This window comes from Amyelois transitella, chromosome 19 (genome assembly GCF_032362555.1).
Source record: "Amyelois transitella isolate CPQ chromosome 19, ilAmyTran1.1, whole genome shotgun sequence".
Taxonomy (NCBI): domain Eukaryota; kingdom Metazoa; phylum Arthropoda; class Insecta; order Lepidoptera; family Pyralidae; genus Amyelois; species Amyelois transitella.
This window is the reverse complement of record NC_083522.1, coordinates 4,799,881-4,822,837: the sequence shown is the minus strand read 5'-3', so window position 1 is coordinate 4,822,837 and position 22,957 is coordinate 4,799,881. Positions and strand designations below refer to the sequence as shown.

Sequence of the window (22,957 nt, the reverse complement as noted above, 5' to 3'; positions counted from 1 at the left end):
CACGTGAACTACAACAGTTTCATTGCACACTTTACCAGCCTAATTAAAAAAGTTGTGAATTGATATCAAATGATGTACCTAGAGGAATCACCATTTACGAGACGATTCTTAAATATTTTTAAGAATTTTTGAAGGAGGTATATAATTGGGGAATATTTGGGGAGTAATTATATACTTATGATTCAAAATAAAGAAGAAATTAAACCGTTTGACTTTATAAATACTTACATATAATATAAATATTACATAATACTACCTACATATGTTGTATAGAATGAGAATTGATAGATTGCGCGCTATTGATTTGTGGCTCATCTGTTACTCGTATATATGCACGTTACAACAAGCAGAGAGAGAGACAGAGATGAGAATTAGATGAGGGAGAAAGTTAGAGAGAGAAGATAATCCCCTATCAATGATCAATAAGTTATTGGCACAGTAAATTTAATAAGATCCTTATCTTAAATACACAAGATTGTGTTTATTTTGTAACATATAAATAAAAAATATATTATTCTATTCAAGGATTCAAAATCAATAATATAAAGTATATATATTTATGTCCTTATTGTCTTCTTGACAGAACTGATTGTTATAAGTATAAAATAGTAAGTATATGATATGAGATATGACAAGACTTAAAGACTCACTTCCAGGATGGCTTAATAATATTTAATTCTTATACAGTATGTATCAGACATTGGGATTACAATCCACACAGTATTGAAACAGCATAAAAAATTGACAACTTTTCTCAAGAAACATGGACTGAAATCCGATAAAAGCATAGCTCCCATAGTTGTAAATTTAACACATTGAAAATAAACTTTTTAATTAGCCAACCATTTCTTGGAAATTTCCCTTAGCTGTAATGGAAAAAGATTTATTGACGCACGTGATTGCCACGTTAGGCGTCGATTTTATCATCCATACTAATCCATATCCATACAATTAAATTTAATCCAAGCGTATGTTTGTAATTGCTAAATAACAGCCATGCATATGAATGGCTACATAACACCGTGACGTGCATGGATATTTTACAGAAAAATATTCATAAAATGACAACTCTTTTCCTAAGGGGTAGGTAGAGACGACATAATCATGCCTTCAGACTTCTTTCGCTCATCCAAATCATAACTGTCTTCATACAAGCTCGAAGGTTTCGGGTACTCTTGACCTGATCTTTCGCCAGGAAGTCCCTTATTTGAACAAGGTAAGTTCGTCTAGGCTTTCCCACATCACGGTTTTAAGTAAATTTTGGTCCATCAAACCAGTTTATATAGTATATTAGATTCAACGCTTACAAAGCTTTAGGGCTAAGGCTATTTTTTTCCAAAAAATTAACATCAGTATGAAAATTTAGGGAATATATTGTATAGAATATGTATTGACTGAATGACTCATAAAAAACCCGCAGCCTAAACCGTTAGATCCAAAGATCTGAAATTCATCATGTAGGTTGCTATAAATGCTGTCTTTTATTTTCACCTGACTGGGAATCGAATACAAGACCTTGTGACTTTAGCGGAGTTCATAAAGGTATATCATTATCACGAATCCTGTCATGTATGTCAACGTAGCCTTCATGTCTCTATGCTAGGCTTAACAATAACTCACGGTTATTATGACAGCTAACCGTCCATTCCTCAATCACTCACTTGGAAAATAGGAATCTATATTATTTTGTTTTTATTTCTCAATCCAAATGTAATCAGATTACATTTGAAATTCCATTCTTTCATTCCATACATTGTAATCAAATTACATTTGGAATAAAGCCGCCTTTTGTACTGTTTACTTTCATTAAGTGTTTTTCTTTTTGGTGCAATAAAATGTCTTTAATGTGTTGCTAGTGAGTTGGGCATTTGACGGAGCATGTTGTTGATAATAAGCTGTTTCTTGTTTATTTTTTTACGTTAAGTTTTTAATAAATACTATATTTAATAAACAAAAAATTACTAACTCACTCTAAAGAACATGTTTGAATGTTTGACCTTTCTTACGAAGGAAAATGTCGTCAGGACTAATAAAACATTATCTATATATGTATATTTTTCGCCTCCTCATTCATATAGTACAGTTGCAACAGTTATTCCCCCTGGACCGACCAATGGGTGAAACTAGTGGGTGAACGAGTCGTGGCGGATACATACAGGCAATTAGATGTTTTACCATATAATTTATGAGTCATATGGGTTAATAACGCTCCGAGTAAAAACCTGATTGCCTAATCCAGGTCCTAGACGAATCTGAGACTCCTCTCTAGATTGGTGAGGACAGAACTAGGACTTTAAAGCCAGGATGATAAAGAACACTGTTGCAGCGTTTAGTACTAAAATCCACTATGAGATCCCTATTTGAACTTAGACGAATATACTCGTATGGCAAATATTTTCTAGGGATTTGATCACATAGAACGCTTATAATAAAAGAAGCCTGTGCTTGCTTAAGGTCAAGTCTATCTCATAACTACAGAGCACCTTTATGCATAGAAGTCAATAATATGGTAACGTTACTCCGAAAAGAGTGGAGTTGACAACTGTGTGGATCTGAAATCACATCACGCAAACCTCATTTCATTGTTCTCTTTCGATGAAGGACTTTTCGGGCGTCGCCTCTTTTGCCTTCTCTTTTCTATTAATATTAAAGTGCTAACTGAAAAGACGAAAAATCCGGGAGACTTTACTTACATCGAAGATGAGCTGGCAGTTTTTTTTACTTTTTATTTTTCTTCTGGGAGTAGCATTATATTAGAGCAATTGTAGAGTAAGCAACCCTAGCCAAAAAGCTGTAGTGGGTTTTGAACTTTGAACCAAGTTCAGTTTCGTTAGATAAATTAGGTTTCTCTAGTAACCTAGGTATTGCTTATTATGCAATTGTTTTGTAACAAATTATTGACAGTTGCAGTCATAAGCGTGGGTTAGCCGATGTTTGTATAATAGACAAAGATTTATCATTTGTTTGTTTCATTTTGCAATTAAAATATTCTGACATCAATACCAGATTACGAAATTAATTTCATAATTTCTAGTAACAAATTTTGATGCTAACTCAATCATCACTACATAGTATAAAACAAAGTCGCTATTTTAGTCTGTTTGTCTGTATGCTTAAATCTTTAAAATTACGCAACGGATTTTGATGCGGTTTTTTGTAATAGGTAGAGTGATTCAAGAGGAAGGTTTTTATGTATAATAACTTTTATAATTTTGCACCCGTACAAAGCCGGGGCGGGTCGCTAGTTTTAATATAAAAATCCTTTTATCTATCCAGATAAGGTGTCAGTCTAATAATATACTATAATACCATTGATACTATTATGCCACATCTAGATTGCGCTCTGTGAACTTTAGATCCGTGGTTGCCCGACGCGCAACTAGCAGTCGACGCAGATTTTTGTGACTCCTACCCTACATAGTTCCTTATTTTAATTTTTGTTTTATATACGCTCGCTGTCTTGCTATAATTATGATGTACATTGTTAGTTTCTCAGTAAGTGAATTGTTAATTCTTTATGAGGAAATAAAGTTCTTTAAACCAAACCAGTCTCGAAAAGACAAAAATACCACGTTCAGCTGAATGGCTTTATGATGTAATTGAGATTCAGATAGAGGCAGGTTGCATGCCTATCGTCATAAAGAAGAATCCTCATACAAAATCTGCATGAAAAAAGAAGCAACTGTTTTCTCTTCGCTATTAGACCAGCATCTAAGCTTGCATAGATGAATGTGCCTATTCCCTTAGTCGCCTTTTACGATATCCATGCTAAAGAAATGGAGTGGTATTTGAAAGTGCCGGGAACTATATAACACAGACTCGAATCCAGTTATCGTTGTATCCTAGAGGAAAATGCTGTATCTTAAAGGTGAAATTGTAGAGAATGTTTAGCATTACATTTCGTGTAGAGTTCTTAATATTACTATATTCAATAAACTTAAATAAATATAAAAATCCCAAACCCTATATTTCTTGTTACGTTTTTTTCACGTTTTTTTCACTCGCGGGGTAGACAGAGCCAACAATCTTGAAAAGACTGAAAGGCTACCTTCGTCTGTTTGGCTTAATAATAAAATTGAGATTAAAATAGTGACAGGTTGCTAACCCATCGCCTTAAAGAAGAATCCCAAGTTTAAAAGCCTAGTTAAAGTTAATTATTACTTACCATGTTACGTTACTCAGTTTACCTCTATGGCTAACATACCGCTTACCCAGATAACAATCTAGATGAAGGCTAGTGTCATAGTTTTATAGTGCTAAATGAGCATATCATCTTACACGACTCATTATGGTGTAATTGTCCATTTCCAACATCAATATGTAACACTAGACTTCTAGAATTTACCATAAATTAAAAAAACTTTATACCGGACAAATCACAAAGAATGAGCGAGCCCCAAAATAACAATATTCTAATTATTTAAGGGGTGGCTCAATAACTGCTAGGTAATAATAAAAAAGATTCTATATTCTTTACGAATGCTTATTTAAGCTAAATAGTCAAGACACAGGCTAATAAGAAAATAATCTTTTCCAGGATTACCTGACTTATAGGATCGAACCTAACACCTGTTATACAGAGGAATATTCCGCCAAATAGGCCGCCAGTCTAAAGGTGTTAAATTGTGTGTAAAATAAAATTATTACTTAAAATACTTAAAATAAAATTGCTGGAATTCGGCTTCTATTCTATTATAAGTTTTTGAAAACTTCGGTAGAAAGTTGACATTCGGCATATTTGTTCCTTGAAAAAAAAAAAACAAACACACAAACAAACATAAAATCTAACTTTTCTGTTGGTCTTATAGATATTTTTCGTCCAAAACTTTAAGTACAGACAAAGGTAAGTTACGATTTTATCGTAAGTACCTATGGATGCGTTCGACATTAAGATGCGACATAACAAATTGCCATCTACAAAAGTTAGATGCACTTTTTACTGATCTGCTGCAATTGAAATCACTAGCTATTAAAAACACAGTTAGTGTCTGGTCATGATACCAGGTGGCGTTTTAGAAGATTATAAAATGTGTGTCTCTAGTTTGGAGGTGCCATATCCGACGTGATACTGAGATGTTGTAGCTCATAACCACTTAGGGTCCCTGAGCGAATAGCACCTTTTCCTTTTCCACAAACAATAACTAAAATTTACAGGTATCCAAGCTTTTAATTTTTTTTATTCTTTTTATCATATAATTACCATGAGTCGTACTAATATACAACTAAATTGATTTTTACATTTGTACCCGAAAAAGAGGTCCAAGTTTTCCAAATAAACTACTTTTTATTCGCAATATTTCTTTATCTCCTGCGCTTCAATGTCGGTCATTTATTATGAAAAACAAACTTTTTGTAATAAATAGGACTGGGTCTCACAATCTTTGTACCTTTATCATGTAACTTACCTATTGATTAAGTACAAATTATACCTACCTATTTTTGAATATCGCTACAAGTCTCGGAACTTACTCTGAGGCAAGCTCAATCTGCGTAATTTGATCGAGTATTTTTTTTAAATTATTTTTATTCTGATAAGACGTTTTGTCATTATTCGATTAATACAGAAAATTTGATAGTAGTAAACGAAGCTAAGGTATCTTTAATATCCAAAAACTACTGGCTTTTCTACTTCTGTAAACTTGAGTTGTTTTGTTAAATAAGCATTCACATTCAGTATCAATAAAAAAGGTCAATTGTACTTAAGTGGGAACCGAATTATGCATTATAGAGATGGTAATTCAAAGGATTTCCAACGTGGTACCTACTTTGTATATTCTGTGTTCCTACCTACCTACACAAGACAAGTGACAAAACACAATGTTTCCATGATTTTCGATCGGGGTAGGTAGTCAGGTTTTTACGAAACGACGCTCATCTGAACTGTGCAACCATTGCAGGAAAACCTAACCCATATGGGATCATAGTTACACCACCAGTTGCTTGATGGTGCAGGCTTCCTCATGATATTTTCCTTCAGCATAAGAGCATCGGTTAGCTATCTTTATTTTTCTACCTGTCTTAGAAAGATGTCTCTATTAAATAGGGTTCCTAGAGGCGTGACTAGAGTTAGATTAAAAAGTTGTGTCCAATCTTAGTGAATACGAGTAGAATAAGCGTGTCCATTTTGTATATGGTTCCCAGTTCTGTTTTGTCAGTGTTCAAGTTTATTCCAAAATGACCCTGTAAAACCTAGCGTAGAGTTTATGATTCGTCTGACAGCCTTAAGTGACTCGCATTTAGTAAAGTCTTACCAGCAATTTGTTTCCTTATATACTGGTCCAGCTTTGTGTCGCAAGTCTAGCTAATTATGCTGTAAAGTAATTCTTTGCCGGCACGTGATCAAATTGTTTGTTTATCATACACAAATGACGTTAAATAAAAAAAGCGTGTATAGACTAGATCTTTAGGAGGAACACTGGCTAAATAGGTCAAATTGTAGCTAATCCATACTCTCATACTAATTATAAATATAAATGATTCTTACTTATGTAATTTTGTTTAAGGATGGACTGGACCGATTTTGACGAAATTTAGATAATGTATCAGAGTAGATATAGGCATAATAAAACTGAATTTGGAATCGGCCTACTAGCTTTGGATTTGAAAGTGCAGCTGTTAGAGTTTAATTTTTTACACAAACTATCCGATCCGAAGAAGGTATAGAGAACTTACAGAAAAGTTTAAATAGATAGGAAACCTCAAAAAGCTTCACATTAAAAAAACTGAAACTTATTCATTACCTCCAATATTAAGCAAATTTAAAGGATAACTCCGTATCTCGGCTTATTTTTGCCACTGAGTGAGTCACGAAAAAAATTCATCTAAAATTGATTTTATGCATATTCTAGTAGGGGTAACTTTATTAACTGTCTAGCAAGAAATCTAAGAAGAGCCTACACTAGCTTACAAATACAGTGCATCGGACAGGATATAACAAAAGAATGTATTTGTAATTTCATTCACAATAAACATCGGTTTTCAAAATTTTTCTCCGCCATAAAGAGGCTATAGGAAGGTTTTAATTACGAATTATCATTGTGACTCAGTTCATGAGGAAATATAGTCTTCCGGGCATTTTTCTTAATTAAGCCATTATTTATTGTGATGAAAGAAATAATAAAATAGATTAATATTTAGTACGTAAATGAAAGATATTTTTAAATGAAATTCTCCCCCATCAAATAATAAAATTGGGTTACAATAGGACAAATGATCAAATTATCTCAGTAACATTTCATATACATGAATAAGCTTACCAAAGTTGTCAACTCCTTTAATCCTTTAGTCGCCTCTAACTAATAGAAGAAGGCATTAATTTAGTATTTTTTCATATACCTATTACAGCAAAACTGCGGCACAATATTTTATTTTCCTAAAAATGAAATGCGTTTGCAAACACGTGAGTACCTTGTTTCCGTCTGGTTAGCTCACTCATGTGGTAAGTACAACAGCGGCATATAAGTTGACCCTAGTATTTGACACTTTCGATAAAAAAAAATTTTGAGCAGCGTCTATAGAGTTCTTTCTGTATTTTGGTACCACAGCTGACAAGATTCCGTTATGGTCTAGATTTGAACAAAAACAAAGTGAATGCCGCTGCTTCTTTACCCACGCAGATTGTAAAAGTCAATGAAGGGAAAGGCCCTTAAATTAGGATCCGCTTGTCAGCAGATGAGCATGTATCCTGTCTTTAAATCTCAATTTCATCATTACCACCCAATTAATGGTGGCTTCCTGTTTATATGCCGTGTGGTTCCCAACTTCTAAAATAGGACCACATCCTGGTTTTTCCATGGATATTGTAAAAGAAGAGTAAGGGATAGGCTAATAAATTTGGGGTTCCTCTTTAAGGCGATTGACTAGCAACTGTCACTGTTTGGATCACAGTTACATCATTAAGACATTATTAAGCTAAATGTGGCCTTTAAGTCTTTGCGAGACTGTTCTCTCTGTCTATCCCGTAGGGGATAAAGACGTGATTATATGTATGTATTACATGATTAAACGTGATATGTATGTGAGTCTACCTTACGATGGACGCTTTCTGGTTTATGTTAATCTCAGCACACAAGGTGTGGGTTCACACTAGGATCATAGACAATTATAGACCAGTAATTGTGGGTACAAATGCTAAGTGGGCGTAAGGAGCAAATGTCAACGTGATGTAGACCACTTCCTAGAAATATAATTATAAAGTTCAGACCTAGAATGAACGTTGTACCAATGAATTTTAGGGTTCTTGTCTTGTATGGTTCACTGCTCTTTTTATATGCTGTGACTATGAACTGACGGTGCAATAAATGAATCTCATAATGGATGGTCATAAAACCATGTAAAATCTAAAAGACGTAAGTTATATAGTTAGGATTGCTTAATAGAGAAGAATGAGAAGAAGGACCTAGGAACGTTACGTTACGTTACGTTTCTAGAGGCTTACATACAGCATTGGATGAGAATGAACTGGAGAAGAATAGCGTACGAGTATCCTGTACAGCCGAAGCTTGCTATAACAACGTACCACAAACAGAATAATGAGTATGTAGAATGGTTTAATATCATGAACAATCATCAGAAAACAGTCGGCATATACAGAACCCTCATGTGTCAATCCGAATCAATTTTGGTTGGTTTCATTAAAAAATAATAAGTTACAAAATGAATAGATAATATAAGCCCAAGTCACAACAATTAATCATAATCTATTATAATCTTGAAAAATAGATGACAAAATACCTGAAACTACAGGGAAAACTCAGGCGATTAGGAAATAATCAGGATACTGTTATCTGTTGACCTTCCGAAAAATATAATGAAATCTTCCGTTTATTTACACCATTGGTTTCTGAATCATTGTTTTGTTTCTGTGACGTCAAATTGCTTAACTCCAGCTTAAGATCGCGGTATAAATGTCCCATGGTAGCGAAGCAGCCGCCACAGCTTAACGAAGGGTCGAACAAGGAGTATCTAAATACAGGTAAGACAACCGCACACCCGCGAGCTAATAACCAAAATGTCGATCATATATAATTACGAGGACGTTGACGCAAATTTGGTGTTAGTAGTGAGTTTATCAAACACCATTGTTTCGGGAAGTGAATATTTGTTATGATTGAGCAGTGCAATAATACGTGACAGTGGACCTTTGCCATTCGATCATATAATCGAATTATAAATATCTTAATTTAACTTCGAAATTATATTGATAGAAAAAGTGAAAATAATAGAAATTGGTGATACAAATATTCGCTCCTTCTCTATATTTTACAAATTTGATTTTAATAGGTACAATAAACTGACATCGGTTTTAAGTGTCAAAGGTCAAAGTGTCAATCAATATTTTTTTGCATGGTAACACGATTCCTAAATTTATATAATTAAGTTATTATCGTCCCAATTATGTAAATAAAATATAACTCAAAACTGTAATACTTAAATAAACATTTTGCTTAATTTCGCTAAAAAAGTATCAAAATTGCAAGTTTAATCAATATTCACATCACTGACATTGCTGTCTCAGCCTTAATGAAGGATTTCTCATAATTTTAAATGAAATTACGCCAGGCCTTACAGTCCTTAGAAAAATATCTCTCGCTCTCTAAGCACTCTTTTCCAACTATAAAAATTCATACCATTCGAGTCTATAAAACTTGTATCTCAAGTCTTGGATCTATTGGATCTGTTGATTGTTGATTGAGTCTCTTAATTTGAGTGAGAGTTGAGTTGAGAGTTGAGTGAGATCTTTTAATTTAATTGAAATATCATCAAATACGACTCTTCTTTTAAATAAAGTAGTTATTAATTAAATTTCTGTTCTAATAAATAAATCAATATTGTAAACAGAAATGTTTTATGTATACGCATCATCATGGTTTAAAATGCAAAATACCTATGTCCCATGTGTAGTATATCCCACAAATTTGAATAGTAAACATCACGATAAATAGAAAAAATATCTCTAAAACACTAACTTCTTTATTTGTTTTTTCAGTCTTTTGTCTATATTAAAATATCAGCATACTCAAAAATATGCTTATACTTTAAAACATATGTACTACTATATTCTTGACCTGTCTTAGAGAGTTAAAATCATGTACATGTAAATACAGTAGGTATATGACACATCTTGCATCATTCGTGTCAAAACATAGGTATTCATAGGTCACACCTAGTAGACCTAGAGATCAGTTAAACGAGTATTTAATAACTATCTAGACAATCAATTATAAAATATTCAATGTACCTTTGCGGGTTGGAAACTGAGAAGAATTTTATTTCCTAACTATACTAATTGAGAGTAACAACTTTAATCCCTGAAGAAAGTAGGCATTTTTACGTGATATTGGCGTCTTGTGACTGTGTGCGACCGAAGTCACGAACAAACTCTAGCATTTACTTAAATATAGAAGATTAATTCAGTTAGGGAATTAATTATTACTTCTTATAACCAATTTTGTAGACCAAAATTGAGATACATATCTACGTAGATTAAAAAGGTAGATAAAAAGATGTTTCCATGTATAACCATATGACATAAATAGCACATTTAGTTTCATAGAAATGAAACACGAAAATGCTTTATGTTGGAACCCGGACGCACCGAACGCGCGTCAATCGCATTGAATTTACCTATTTTTGTCAACAGCACATTGAACATGCCTAAATCTTTTATCATTTACCAAAAACAATGTTACTTGTCTTATCGTTTTCATTATATGATATTAATAAGCAAAAAAAGATCGACGAATGTCGATGAATCAAAAGTAGGTACACGTTTATAGTGATTGTGCAACTGGCATAATCTCTTAAAGTCTCTTGGCTTGACTTTAAATTACTATGCATGCATGTAGAAATTTCTTCCTAATTGCATCAAACACACATTAAATAATCACATAAAAACACCGTCAGAAAATTCCTTCAGTTCTTCCCATTTAACTTACATTTAAGTAACTTCCCGTTCAATCATCACATTATTGTAAGGCCTATGAAAACGAATGGGCTACAATGCCATTATCAGTTAGCCTCAACAATAAACAATAGGTAGTTGTCGTCTAATTAAAATATTCCTACATGTTGGTACCTGATCACGGCTAGTACTTAGTTCTCAACCATTGTTGCGTAGTTCTATAATTACTGCACCTACTTCTTCGATGATTATGCCTATAAATCAAATATAATTTATATTTTGCTCATAAGGTCATACGCCACAGCTAGTCATCTGATTTACCTTATGATTTTATAAGGAAAACAATACTTTCTAGGAATATCTTACTATAACTTTTAATCTTAAATACTATAAAGTATAATTTTGAAAAGGTAAATAATTTTACTTGTATCGATGCATTATTATATCTTTCTAAAGCCATACCTGTTTTGTGCGAATATGGACAGATGCTATGATGAATATAATATTTGATAATTTCGCATAATGATGATATATCTCCCTAAATATGTTTTCTCTCCTCTCATCTTTAAGTAAAATAATTGATTATTTATCTTATAAACAGTATTCATGAAAGTAAGCCTTTAATTTAATAGTGTACATACAGTAACTTAAAGTAATTTTAACAATTTAAAAACTTAAAGTAATCTATTAATCATGTTACTGAATAAAATACAAAATGAAAACCTAATATAAACTGGCAAAGAAAGCTTTTGCTCTGAGGTTCTATTCTGTTCTCCTACGTTAATTAATTTATTTTATTTTATTGCAGATCCAACATGAAGTTTCTAGTTCTAGTCCCGTTGATGGTGGTCATTGCGCTTGCGTGGGGAAAGTCTACTTACACCGACAAATGGGACAATATCAACGTCGATGAAATCTTAGAATCGCAAAGACTTCTCAAAGGATACGTAGACTGCTTGATGGAAAGAGGCCGTTGCACTCCTGACGGAAAGACTTTGAAGGAAACTCTTCCTGATGCATTAGAAAATGAATGCTCTAAATGCACTGCTAAACAGAAGACCAGCTCAGACAAAGTTATAAGGTTTTTGGTCAACAAACGCCCTGACCTTTGGAAAGAGCTGGCTACCAAGTATGACCCAGAAAACATTTACCAGCAGAGGTACAAGGACAAGATTGATGCCGTGAAGGAAAATAATTAAACAAAAATAAAACACTGCAATCTTCTGTCTGTAGAAGTTATGGAGTTATGTTGTGATAAAAAAGCTGATGGTGATATTGGTATTTTTAACAAAATAAATGTGATTAAACTTACAACGGTTTTTTTTTCAAACGCATTAAGTAATAAAGCTTAATAAAATTTGTTTAATCTATAGAAACTATTAATAAATAAATCAGGTTTAATGTATAAACAATCAATAACTCAATACTATACAATATATACCCTTATTTTCAGTGACTCCAAATAAATTTTGTAACAATTCAATTAATTTCTTTGGTTTCAATCTTGCATACATTTGAGATTTTTTTTTAAATTTACTACTAGCATATTGTTTAAAAAACAATTGAATTGTGAGAAAAGAAAATTCAATTTTCAAATTGCTTTTAATGAAATTTTATAAACTGTAATGGTGCTATAACTAAGTGTCACACATCTATCTTATTTGTAAAGCTAAAATAGTTTATTAAGAGATAAATAATAAGTTTATTTTTTGTTAACCTTTTCTTTCAAACGTGACATATATTTAGGAAATTCTATTTATTCACAATGTTGTCACAATGTATCCTTTACATTCCTTATTGCTCTTCCAGAAACTTATTGAAATTATCTCTGTATTTCTTTTCTTTGTCATACTTGTCAACTAGTTGGTCCCAAGCTTCGGGATGACTATCCATCACTGCTCTTATCACTTTTTTTATTAGTTCTTTTTGTTTCGGTGTACATTTACCGCAAGATGTCTCAAGCGCCTCAGGAATCACTTCTGCAAATACAACGAACAATACTCAAGTAAACTATTGTGTAATCATACTTACTTACAAATAAGTCTAATAGCCATACTATTTATTTTCAAGTATAACTAATATTTGTAATGATATTGATAAAAAAAATTAGTAGGTAGCTGAATTTAATAATTAGAGGATATAGGAAATGTTCTTTTAATAATTGCTGCACTAATCGTTAATTTAATATTTTTCATTATAGCCATAAGAAGTGCATTATTGGACAACTGATTTCAGCAGGGCCTATCATAATCTTTCTATAGGCTTATCATAATCTTTCTTTCTAATAAACAGAATAACATACTTTTAAAATCCTTAGCTTCAGGTGTGCACGGTCCTTGATCCAGGAAACACTTAGTGTAGCTAAGTAGTATCCTATCATTCTCTAACAGAGGTTGGACATCGAAATCATCGTAACGGGAACTGTAGAAATCACTGGAAACCAAACTGGTCATAGTTATAATAAAGATAGTCTTTGACATCATTTTAAAAGTATAAATCCTTGTGAATATAGGTATTTCTAACACATCAATGAAATTTTTACACTAACGATTCTTCATTTAATTCATATTATCATAATTTTCTTATACACATAAACAAAGTTTCTTAAGATTGTGAAGTTATTACTGCAAGTCTCAGTAGATTTCCTTTGGTTTATATAAAGGAGGTTGTCATTGTCCATAAATGCATGTTAAGCAAATACGACAACCTACCAATTACTATCAGAAGTCTGTGGTTGTAATTCTAATGTCCTCATTAAAGACTGTTGAATATGTGCCTGATTCATAAATCTATATTTCCGCAGAATTTACCTCTAAATACGACTTCCTTTCCTTAATTTGTATTAGTATCGTAGGCTCTGTTCCTAATTTTGAGACTAATATACCTACGCTTGTTGGCAAATAAATGAATATTTTTTCTTTTTTGTTGAGATGTAAACAGTAGGTAAATATTTTCACCAGACCAAGGATTATAATTTGCTTCAACATGACAACAAACCTAAAATTGAATTAAAATGATCCATCATTCACGAACTCTTTCATCATTATTCGGACAAAGAAGAGATTTCAGTCTGTAAATTGATTCAAAACAAATTTTGTTCTTCTCCTATGATATTAAAAAATAACTTAAGTTATAGCTATCCCTTATTATTTTGATAATACATGGCTTTGTTCTTTTAATTACGCGTGGCATTATATTGTATGAGATTTTAAAGAAGTTAGATAAATCCAAGAAATATAAATTCTATCACACTCGCAGTTTGCAGTTGCCCCTTTTGATTTGCAGGTTTTCCTTTCTCTCCTTCATCGGCTTTGGGGCTCGAGATCTTATCATAACTGTATTATATACTATATAGTTTTAAATATCTCTTTTTATTTTGTTACGAAACTTTTTAGTTAAATAGATAAAACTTTCCTCTACCACTCGTCATCATTTGTTAACTGTCATTAATTACTTACTATGAAATACGTCAAAAGTACATCATAATATTTTTTAACCTACATTTTTAGAAATATTTCAGATAAAATACAAACGTATCTTAATCAACAATGCCGGTTGATTGCCAAAGAAAAACATGTGGTGGAAAGGGAAATATGGGTATGTTCTACGAAAGAAGTCCGAATATCTGTGCTGCGGGTTTACCTACCCAGCAGCCTGATGAACGTGTACAAGATTCTCTGCAGCATTATCTTCTGAAGGATGAAACGGATGCCTTGATTAGTGATGCAATTATCCCAAGCAAAAAACCGCGGCCACTGCCTCCACTTCGTCGCCCCATGCCAGTGGACAAGCGTTTTGCTGGCATGTTTGGTGAAGTACCCGAGCTAGTAAATCCACCTTCTAAGTCTAAATTCCAAACGCTTGTCGATGATTTTAAATCTACAGCTTACTCATCTTATTGGAAAAAGCCTCTCGGGACCTTGCCTGACGCAGTACCTATGTTGCCGGAAGGATTCGATATTAATACTACTTTCGGAATGAAAACGCCTTTTCATGGCCGCCTATATGACATTGTTATGCCCAAGGAACCATATCCAGATAAAACTCCTGAGTCTAAAAAACCAGGTGTACAACTAGACTACAAATATTGTGAACCACCATTTAAACCTCATGTTACTTACGGTCATAGATGTAATGTTGACAACAGAGGCATTTTAGTAAAATGTTGCCTCACAGACGATAGAGTTAAAATTGGAACCGCAAGCAGAGTGATTATTAACACTATACAGTCAAATTTTCAGAACACTAATCAACCTAGAATTGGGAAACAATTAGCGCCTTACGATAATATAAGTTGTGTACCGAAAGGCTATAGTTTTGGCAAGTTAAAACCTCCAGATAATCTACCAGAGTGTCTCACCACTTGTGATATCAACCCAGATCGTCAGATCTTTTTAAAATGTTTAAAACATCTTAACACACTGCGTAAATGTTTATCAACACGTTTCTTGCCCACATTTTATCGTGGATTTTATTTAAATTTAAAATATTTTGATCATGACAAATCGGGCTGGCTTCCTAGACAAATCGTGTATGATTATTGTGGAACCAAATTAATCCGATTTGATCCCTCATTGATAGAGCCATTATTGTCTATGTGGCAAGCTTTTGATGGAACAAAAATCAAATATAAAACTTTTGTGCATATTTTAAATTTTAAAGAACCACTTCCCGAGATGCCTAAAGTAACAGACGTACCACAAGATTGTCTTGATTTTCGAACAACCTATTCTGAAATGGTGAAACCAGACAAAGAACCTGATAACAGCCCAATGGCAGGTATTCCGTCAGGTAGATACTTTGATTTAGATTACCCAGTAACACCGATTAAATACTCTAAGGCTGATCAAGCTTGCTTACCACATGAATCGGACATGAAATCTTGTTTATGCCCTAGTGTGATGACATTGCTTACTGTAAACCATCGTCACATGTATGCAAAACGTGATCCAGAAATTGTAAGGAGAGTTTTTGAAGCAAGTGGAGAAACTTTCACTGACGAAAGTTTCAATGCCATCTGGAAGGAAGCTGAAAAACTTCATTCACAGGGCTGGGTTTGCTACGAAACATTTCGCCGTGCTTTAGAGGGAAAAGAAAAAGGACTCGAAGAAGACAATTAAATCTGTTATTTCAAAACATTTTATTTTATGTATTTATTTTTAATTTCTATTATAGTTTTAAATCTTTGTAAATTAATTTAATGAAATTATATTCAATTAAATATCTTTTATTTTACTCATAACTATAACCAATTATTTAATTGTTCAAAAATTGCTGGAAAGCCTTTTGATATTTACCCTCAGGGTCATACAAGGCAACAAGTTCAGCCCAAATTTTTGGATGCCTTTTTTTAACTTCTTGAGCCAATTTTTTGCCAGCTTCTTTTTGTTTATCTGTACATTTAGCACAGTGTGTTTCCAATACTTCAGGTATTTTGTCTGAAATTAAATAATCAAAATTAGTCTTGAAGCGAAATATCTAAAATTGGTTTTGGTTAGTCCAATAGACTGTGTCTTTGTTTGATGTAATAGAAACATTCATATAATTCGTCTTTGTCGCTTATAGACACATTATTATGATAAAAAGGGAGAGATACATAAGAATGTACGAATGGATAAAGTATTCGCCTCATGACCTGGAAATACAAAGTTTAGAGTCTCGTTGTGATCATGACACCACAGTCCTCTGAATGATGTTCATAAACTTTATTGCTGCAATAAAGTAATACAGCCTGGAGAAACTTTAACCTATTAAATTGAAACTAAAAGGGAAATTATGATTCAGATTGGATCAGTTTCCCTAATTTAGATGTACTTGGGTCACAAAAATTTAAGGCAGTAATTACGCATAATTATTTTACTTTTCCACTCCTGGGAATCATAGATATAACTTGGGTCTTCCTCAGAATTTTATTCTCTGTAAACCTTTCTGATATAGGCACTGAGTCTTTATCTTTAATAAACAGGAAGGTACGATATCTTATCGATATCTTACATTTTTTGGTTCAGGATTAAACGCAGACTAATACTTGGCATGAAACCCTACACGGAAACATTACTGGGAATTTTGGTTTAACGAAAGGCGGAGCCTGCATATAGTGGATAGATATATACCGAGATAACGGATAGCATGTAAAATTTATTCAAAATTTCGGAGTTTACCACGATGACATGAGGGTGTTATATGTAAGTATTTCATCCATTTTTAGGGTACTGAAATAAACTTTGAATTTTATTTAAAAAGTTATTTGTAAAATAAAGATTTTTCTCTCGTTTTTTTTTTCTCATAAATTAAATTAGTAATTATTATATTAATATTAATATTTTTTTGAATTAATATTATTATAGTATATTTTTAACAATGTGCCATGTGTTTCCCGGCACCAATAGAAAAATGAATAGGACTACTCTATCTCTTTTCGATGGACATCGTTAAGGCGACTAAGAGATAGGCTTATAAACTTGGGATTTTTCTTTTAGGCGATGGGCTAGCAAACTGTAACTATTTGAATATCAATTCTACCATTAAGCCAAACAGCTTAACGTGGCCAATTAGTCGTCAAGCCTGTTGATCCTGTTTACCCCGCAAGGGATATAGATGTGAATACATGTATAAATGGTGTTTTTTTATAAAAATGTAATATAATTGTTTTTATTTATTTTGGTACCCAAAGAAATGCCCTATAGTTCTGATTCTCGACTACAAAAAGGCAATTGAGTAATAAACATTTTCTTACAATATTTGAATACCTAAAGGAAGTACTGGTACTCCTTAAAATTACGCTTATAGTCTAAAAAAATAATAATAACTGTCAAATGTGAAACGTTCGTAACAGACATTTTAAACGAGGAAAAAGTGTTTACTTGAACAACTTATTAGAATAAGAATCAAAATGTCGATTTATTGCTCCAAAAGAACAAGTGGGGGGAAGGGTAATGTAGGGATGTTTATAGAGAGGGATAAGAATGTATGTGCTGCCGGACTTCCTACGAGTAGTTTGCAACCAGAGCGCAGCGTTAAAAGTAATTTAGAACATTACCTCTTACAAGAAGAAGTTGATGCACTAATTGGAGATGCCGTCAATCCTCTTCCAAAGGCTACATCATTACCACCATTGAGGCATCCTCAACCTCGTGACATGAGAAATGCTGGAAGTTTTAGTGAAGGTTCGTATTTGATTAATCCTCCGAAAAAGACTAAATTTCAAATACTCGCAGAGGATATGAAAGAATCTTGCTATGACTCCTATTGGAAAAAACCGCTTGGAAGATGCCGTGATCCTTTCCCTAACTTACCAGGTGGTTATGACCTTTATGGCACTACAGCAGGAATGAAAACCCCATTTCACGGAACGGTATATGACGTGGTGATGCCAAGAAATCCTATTTCAGGTGAGTTACCCCGTTCTAAGGCTGCCGCTTACCAAACAGATCGAAACTATTGTAAATCTTCATACAATCCTAATACTGTATTTGGTCAGAAAACAAAGAGTGATATAAGGGGTCGAGCTGTAAAATGTTGTTTAACAGATGATAGAATAACACTTGGGACTTGTTGGGCCAAACCGATGAATACAACTCAAAAAGATTATTTACAAGCTAAACAAGACAAATTGGGAACAACTTCGGCTCCAAATGACAATCTTAAATGCGTACCTGAAGGATTTGTTTTTGGTATATCTACAAAAGTTCATCTAAAGGACACTGTAGCCCAATGCTTAGCATTGTGTGAGTTGAATCCAGACCGCTTGTTTTTTAAGAAGTGTCTTGCACACCTTAATACTTTAAGAAAATGTTTAAGTAAACGCTTTAGTGGTAGCTTTTTCAACAATCTGTACCTTAAATTAAAGTATTATGATAATGAAGGTACTGGTTGGTTAGCAAAAAAAATTGTTTATGATTACTGTGCCACCAAATATATACGTTTTGATACAACATTGATAGAACCATTACTATCCGCTTGGAATGCATTTGATGGAAGTAAAATTGAATATAAAACGTTTGTTTTGGTTCTTAATTTTACACAAGTTCCCCCAGTTCTACCAAAAGTACACGACATTCCTAACGAATGTGTCGATTTTCATACAACGTATAGCGAAATGGTTAAACCCGGTCAAGAAATTGACATAAAAGGCAGAGCAGGATTACCATCGGGAAGATATTTTGATACGGACTACCCAGTAACACCTAGTGGATGTTGCAAAGCTGACAGAACATATTTGCCCCATGAAACGGACGCGAGGGCTTGTCTATCTCCTAGTCTTTTTACTAATGTAGGGGTGAGTCATCGAGACATGTATGCTCAACGTGAGCCCCATGTTGTTAAAAGGGTTTTTGAAGCTGCTGGTGATCGTTTTACGGATGAGGAATTCAATACTATTTGGAACGCAGCTAAAAAATATCACCCTAACGAATATGTTTGTTACGAGACATTTAATCGTGCTCTAAAAGAAAATCAACAAAAAAAAGGTTAAAACTGGATTTTATCAAATTGTTCTTTAGTAATAAATGAATATGTTTTCATTAGAGATATTTTTATGTGAAAAACATTACGGTAAGTTTTCATGTATAAATACGAGTAAGAATTATTATATTGTTCACCTGTGTGTATTTGGTTAACCTAATTAATTAAATGTATAAATACCTTTAATTTGTTTAACTTCAGGTGTACAAGGTCCCTTATTTAACAAACATTTAGCGTAGGATTGTAACAATCGGTCGTTGCTGAGAACTTCAGACAAGTCTAATTTGTCGTCTAAGTCTCGGTACTTTTCATCAGCCAAAACAACTCCCACTGCGCTTAGAATCACTACTGCTACCAATTTCATTTTTTGTAAGAATATGTTATGTTTCTATGATAAAACTCTAGCTAATAATGATAAGGAACTGTAGCGATCTAATATTTATATGGAAGAACCAAGGCTCGCAACATTTCTTGGTAAAGAAGATAATTTTGCAAATATGTCACTTAGAATCAACGCATGGCTGTATTATAAAAGATAATTACTTCGTAGATCAAGGTATCTATGCATTTATTAAACTGACCACAAATTAAGTATTCCAACGACAGTTGGTTATATAATAAACTACAAGTTCAGTCACTTATAACATTTTATTAGTAAGTACATACTCGTAACTCGCAATTATTTAAATAAATATATAAATATATATACGGGACAAATTACACAGATTGAGTTAGCCTCGATGTAAGTTCGAAACTTGTGTTACGAGATACTAACTCAACGATACTATATTTTATAATAACGTATATAGATAAACATCCAAATATAATAACATTATAAATGCATGAATTAACAAGTTCAATTGAATCAGTAAACATTATGTACTTTCAAATAATAAATAAGACTTACATTGAGTCCATCAGAATTAGGCATTATTTAGTAAGGTTATAGGAAAAACAAACGCAGTTTTTCACTTATTATTCCCTTTTTCGAGATGTTCGAATATATTTTTTTATCTTTAAACAAGTATTGAGAGGATTGTAAGTTTGCATAAAATAAATAACTCTCATGGACCCTACAGCACAACTTCGTTGAGTATTTATTCCCTTTCATTCAACTTTCACACAATAATGTATTCCAAACACGCAGCTGGATCTCTTATTTTTTAGGGCTTCCATTATAAAGTATTTTTATACACCTAAGAAGTTGTAAAGCGCGTCCCTATTAGAGCGGTCTGGGTCGTATTTGTCCAGGAGCTCTATAAATCGGAGTTCGCTTTTATCTCTAATGCCGAGAAGCAGTTTCCTCACGACCACCTTTTGCAGTGAAGAACAACGTCCACACGCTGTTGTCAGGGTTTCGGGTAATGCACCTGAAATATGATGAAAATGAATGACTCAATAATAAAAAAAATTGATTATTGTGAATGAACTTTATGTTCTCTTTGTTCAATCTATTAAGGGCATTCCTAGTCAATTTTTGCCACTTCGGAAATCCCATTCAATTGTCAGTAAAACCATTCGAGTAAATGATACGGTACATTGACGTTAAACTGAAAGCACCAGACAGACAGTCGTTGCGGAGAGAAAAATGTAGGGTGATAGAATCAATAAACTTACGTTTGAAATTCTTCCCGTCCTTCGTACAAGGTCCTTTATCCATGACACACTTGTAGTAGGCAAGGAGGATCCTGTCGTTTTGGATGACCGCATCAGCGTTGAAGTTCTCATACCGGTTGTTGTAATGCTGGCTCCAGCATGACACCACCACCGTCAGCACGCACAGACAAAGCAATATACACTTCATGTTTATGCTCTCCTGGTATCTGGAAAAGATCATATAAAAAGGTATTAAAGATTTGTATGACGTTTCGATTGAAGGAATATACATACGAGTATGAGGTTATTAATTGACTTTAAAAACTCTAGTAGATATAATTTAAACTCTATAAAAATAAATACAGGCTCATGCTTTAAATTAACTTGTTTTATCTTTTATAACATCCACTGGTCCATACAAATCGATATTTTACTTCGCGAGCCATGATACAGAAATGAATATTATATCAGAACGTTGACGAAAATTTTAATATATACCTAAACTACGGTCTATTTACTATCAAAGTACACTAAATTACAAGCTAGTCTAGATCGTTTAAATAGCCTTGGTATTTTTTACTCGCACTTCCTTCTAGCTAGGCAGGAAGTTGTTACTGCAATAAATATGCACTTAAGTTCTATATAGGTCATGACATAAAATAAGAACTATATTTTTTACAAATTTTATCACTATTAATGATTATTTATTGTATGGTGCTGATGTCGACTGACTGGTACGATTCATATCACTTTAAGGAATTAACAAACTATTTTGGATAGTTTCGTAATATTATACATCAGCAATTAAAATCAGACACTTTCTTTAAATCTAAAACTAACCACCACAAACACGCAAAACAATGCAACAAAAAAGAATATCTTACAATAACTGCGTTGTTTTTCTCCTGCTTTCTAATGGTAGTAACTTAGTTAATTAAATAATTCCTTACCACCTTAAAAAAAAATCAGTACACCTTATTAACAAAACGTCTAACAACATTAAAAAACTAATTTTACGCGCAATAACTGCATTGTTTTTCCTGCTTTCTTAAATCTGATAAAGGTGTTTACTCACGTGGAGAAAGTTAAGTCCTTCGGGGTCGGCGGCCGCCGTCGGTATGGTCTCACAGTGGGGTGCGAACAAAACCCGTCGAACCTCAGCCGAGGTCGACGTAACGGGACGCATACTAACATGCAGCGGATTTGAAGAAAGCTGCGGTGGCAATTATCAAATTCACAGATGAGGTGCACTTTAAAATAAATATTTATACCGACAAAGAAAACAACTATCACCACCATCATATTGTTGCCACCTAATTTCATCAATTTATCACCTAATTTCTTATTTATTTGCTATTTTCTAAATTTTTTCTTTCGGAGAAATCTTTAAGTACACGTCGAACACCCCATTAAAGACAAATAATTAATTACTTACAAATTTCTAGTAACTCTGTAAATTTCTGTGCAATATGAATATTGCAAACAAACAAACTTACATTCCTATAAATGTATTCATTCTGAAAACGTTAAACAGAAGCCTTATAAACCAGGGTAGGCAAATGTTTATGTAAGATTTTACCAAAAATATAATACTAATTAAAAATATTTGTGGTAAAATCTATTTTTGAAGTATTCTATTTTCGTGGCGTTTTAAGACTTCACCAATCGGCACAAAAGCAAACCCTAGACAAGATACAAACTCGTGTAAATTATATTTAAACTAACACGTACGTGGCTACTGTCTCTATCATTCGTTATTTTGTGTTTACGACGTCCAGCAGGTCCATTATTTAATCTATTCAGTTTTTTGTTCATATTTACCCAATTTGAGTATAAAAACCGCCTAGGTTTGATTCTTAAATATTTTTAAAAGACGGATTTTGATAAAACATTATGGTGTTATTGAAAAGTGGAGTAGTTTATTTCCACTAAGTTCACTAGTTACATTCTTAGAAGTTTTAATTTACAATTATAAGAGAAATATGTACCTAATTA

At 33.1% G+C, this 22,957-nt stretch overlaps 5 protein-coding genes across 5 annotated transcripts; 2 read left to right on the top strand and 3 right to left on the bottom strand.

The window, feature by feature from the left end:
- Positions 1-8,852: 8,852 nt before the first annotated feature.
- On the top strand, positions 8,853-12,217 carry LOC106132610 (allergen Tha p 1). The gene is made up of 2 exons (XM_013332063.2): positions 8,853-8,974; positions 11,712-12,217. Exon 2 carries the CDS (start codon positions 11,719-11,721, stop codon positions 12,100-12,102), a length of 384 nt encoding a protein of 127 aa, XP_013187517.1. The 5' UTR covers positions 8,853-8,974; positions 11,712-11,718; the 3' UTR covers positions 12,103-12,217.
- Positions 12,218-12,537: 320 nt separating this feature from the next.
- LOC106132598 (ejaculatory bulb-specific protein 3-like) lies at positions 12,538-13,503 on the bottom strand. The gene is made up of 2 exons (XM_013332048.2): positions 13,206-13,503; positions 12,538-12,882 (listed from the first exon to the last, which is right to left on the bottom strand). Exons 1-2 carry the CDS (start codon positions 13,384-13,386, stop codon positions 12,698-12,700), a joined length of 366 nt encoding a protein of 121 aa, XP_013187502.1. The 5' UTR covers positions 13,387-13,503; the 3' UTR covers positions 12,538-12,697.
- Positions 13,504-14,451: 948 nt separating this feature from the next.
- Positions 14,452-16,030, top strand: LOC106132550 (uncharacterized; the record flags this gene model as incomplete). The annotated part of the gene is given in 2 exon segments (XM_013331996.2): positions 14,452-15,993; positions 15,995-16,030. Coding segments are annotated over 2 exon segments (1,578 nt in total), but the record flags the coding sequence as incomplete, so codon positions are not given.
- A 129-nt stretch (positions 16,031-16,159) lies between these two features.
- On the bottom strand, positions 16,160-19,730 carry LOC106132616 (allergen Tha p 1). The gene is made up of 2 exons (XM_013332069.2): positions 19,547-19,730; positions 16,160-16,341 (listed from the first exon to the last, which is right to left on the bottom strand). Exons 1-2 carry the CDS (start codon positions 19,728-19,730, stop codon positions 16,160-16,162), a joined length of 366 nt encoding a protein of 121 aa, XP_013187523.2.
- A 461-nt stretch (positions 19,731-20,191) lies between these two features.
- LOC106132620 (ejaculatory bulb-specific protein 3) lies at positions 20,192-22,148 on the bottom strand. The gene is made up of 3 exons (XM_013332073.2): positions 22,038-22,148; positions 20,984-21,189; positions 20,192-20,736 (listed from the first exon to the last, which is right to left on the bottom strand). The coding sequence occupies exons 2-3, from the start codon at positions 21,168-21,170 to the stop codon at positions 20,555-20,557; spliced, it is 369 nt and encodes a 122-aa protein (XP_013187527.1). The 5' UTR covers positions 21,171-21,189; positions 22,038-22,148; the 3' UTR covers positions 20,192-20,554.
- Positions 22,149-22,957: the final 809 nt, after the last annotated feature.

What these genes read in the sequence shown, in the direction of transcription:
- LOC106132598 (XM_013332048.2), bottom strand. Translation starts at nt 13,386, where the DNA reads ATGATGTCAAAGACTATCTTTATTATAACTATGACCAGTTTGGTTTCC. An exon ending in TGAAGCTAAGGATTTTAAAA is followed by an intron (nt 12,883 to 13,205) that starts GTATGTTATTCT and finishes TTGTATTTGCAG; the next exon opens with AAGTGATTCCTGAGGCGCTT.
- LOC106132620 (XM_013332073.2), bottom strand. Translation starts at nt 21,170, where the DNA reads ATGAAGTGTATATTGCTTTGTCTGTGCGTGCTGACGGTGGTGGTGTCA. An exon ending in GGACGGGAAGAATTTCAAAC is followed by an intron (nt 20,737 to 20,983) that starts GTAAGTTTATTG and finishes ATCATATTTCAG; the next exon opens with GTGCATTACCCGAAACCCTG.
- LOC106132616 (XM_013332069.2), bottom strand. Translation starts at nt 19,730, where the DNA reads ATGAAATTGGTAGCAGTAGTGATTCTAAGCGCAGTGGGAGTTGTTTTG. An exon ending in TGAAGTTAAACAAATTAAAG is followed by an intron (nt 16,342 to 19,546) that starts GTATTTATACAT and finishes ATTTAATTTCAG; the next exon opens with ACAAAATACCTGAAGTATTG.
- LOC106132610 (XM_013332063.2), top strand. Translation starts at nt 11,719, where the DNA reads ATGAAGTTTCTAGTTCTAGTCCCGTTGATGGTGGTCATTGCGCTTGCG.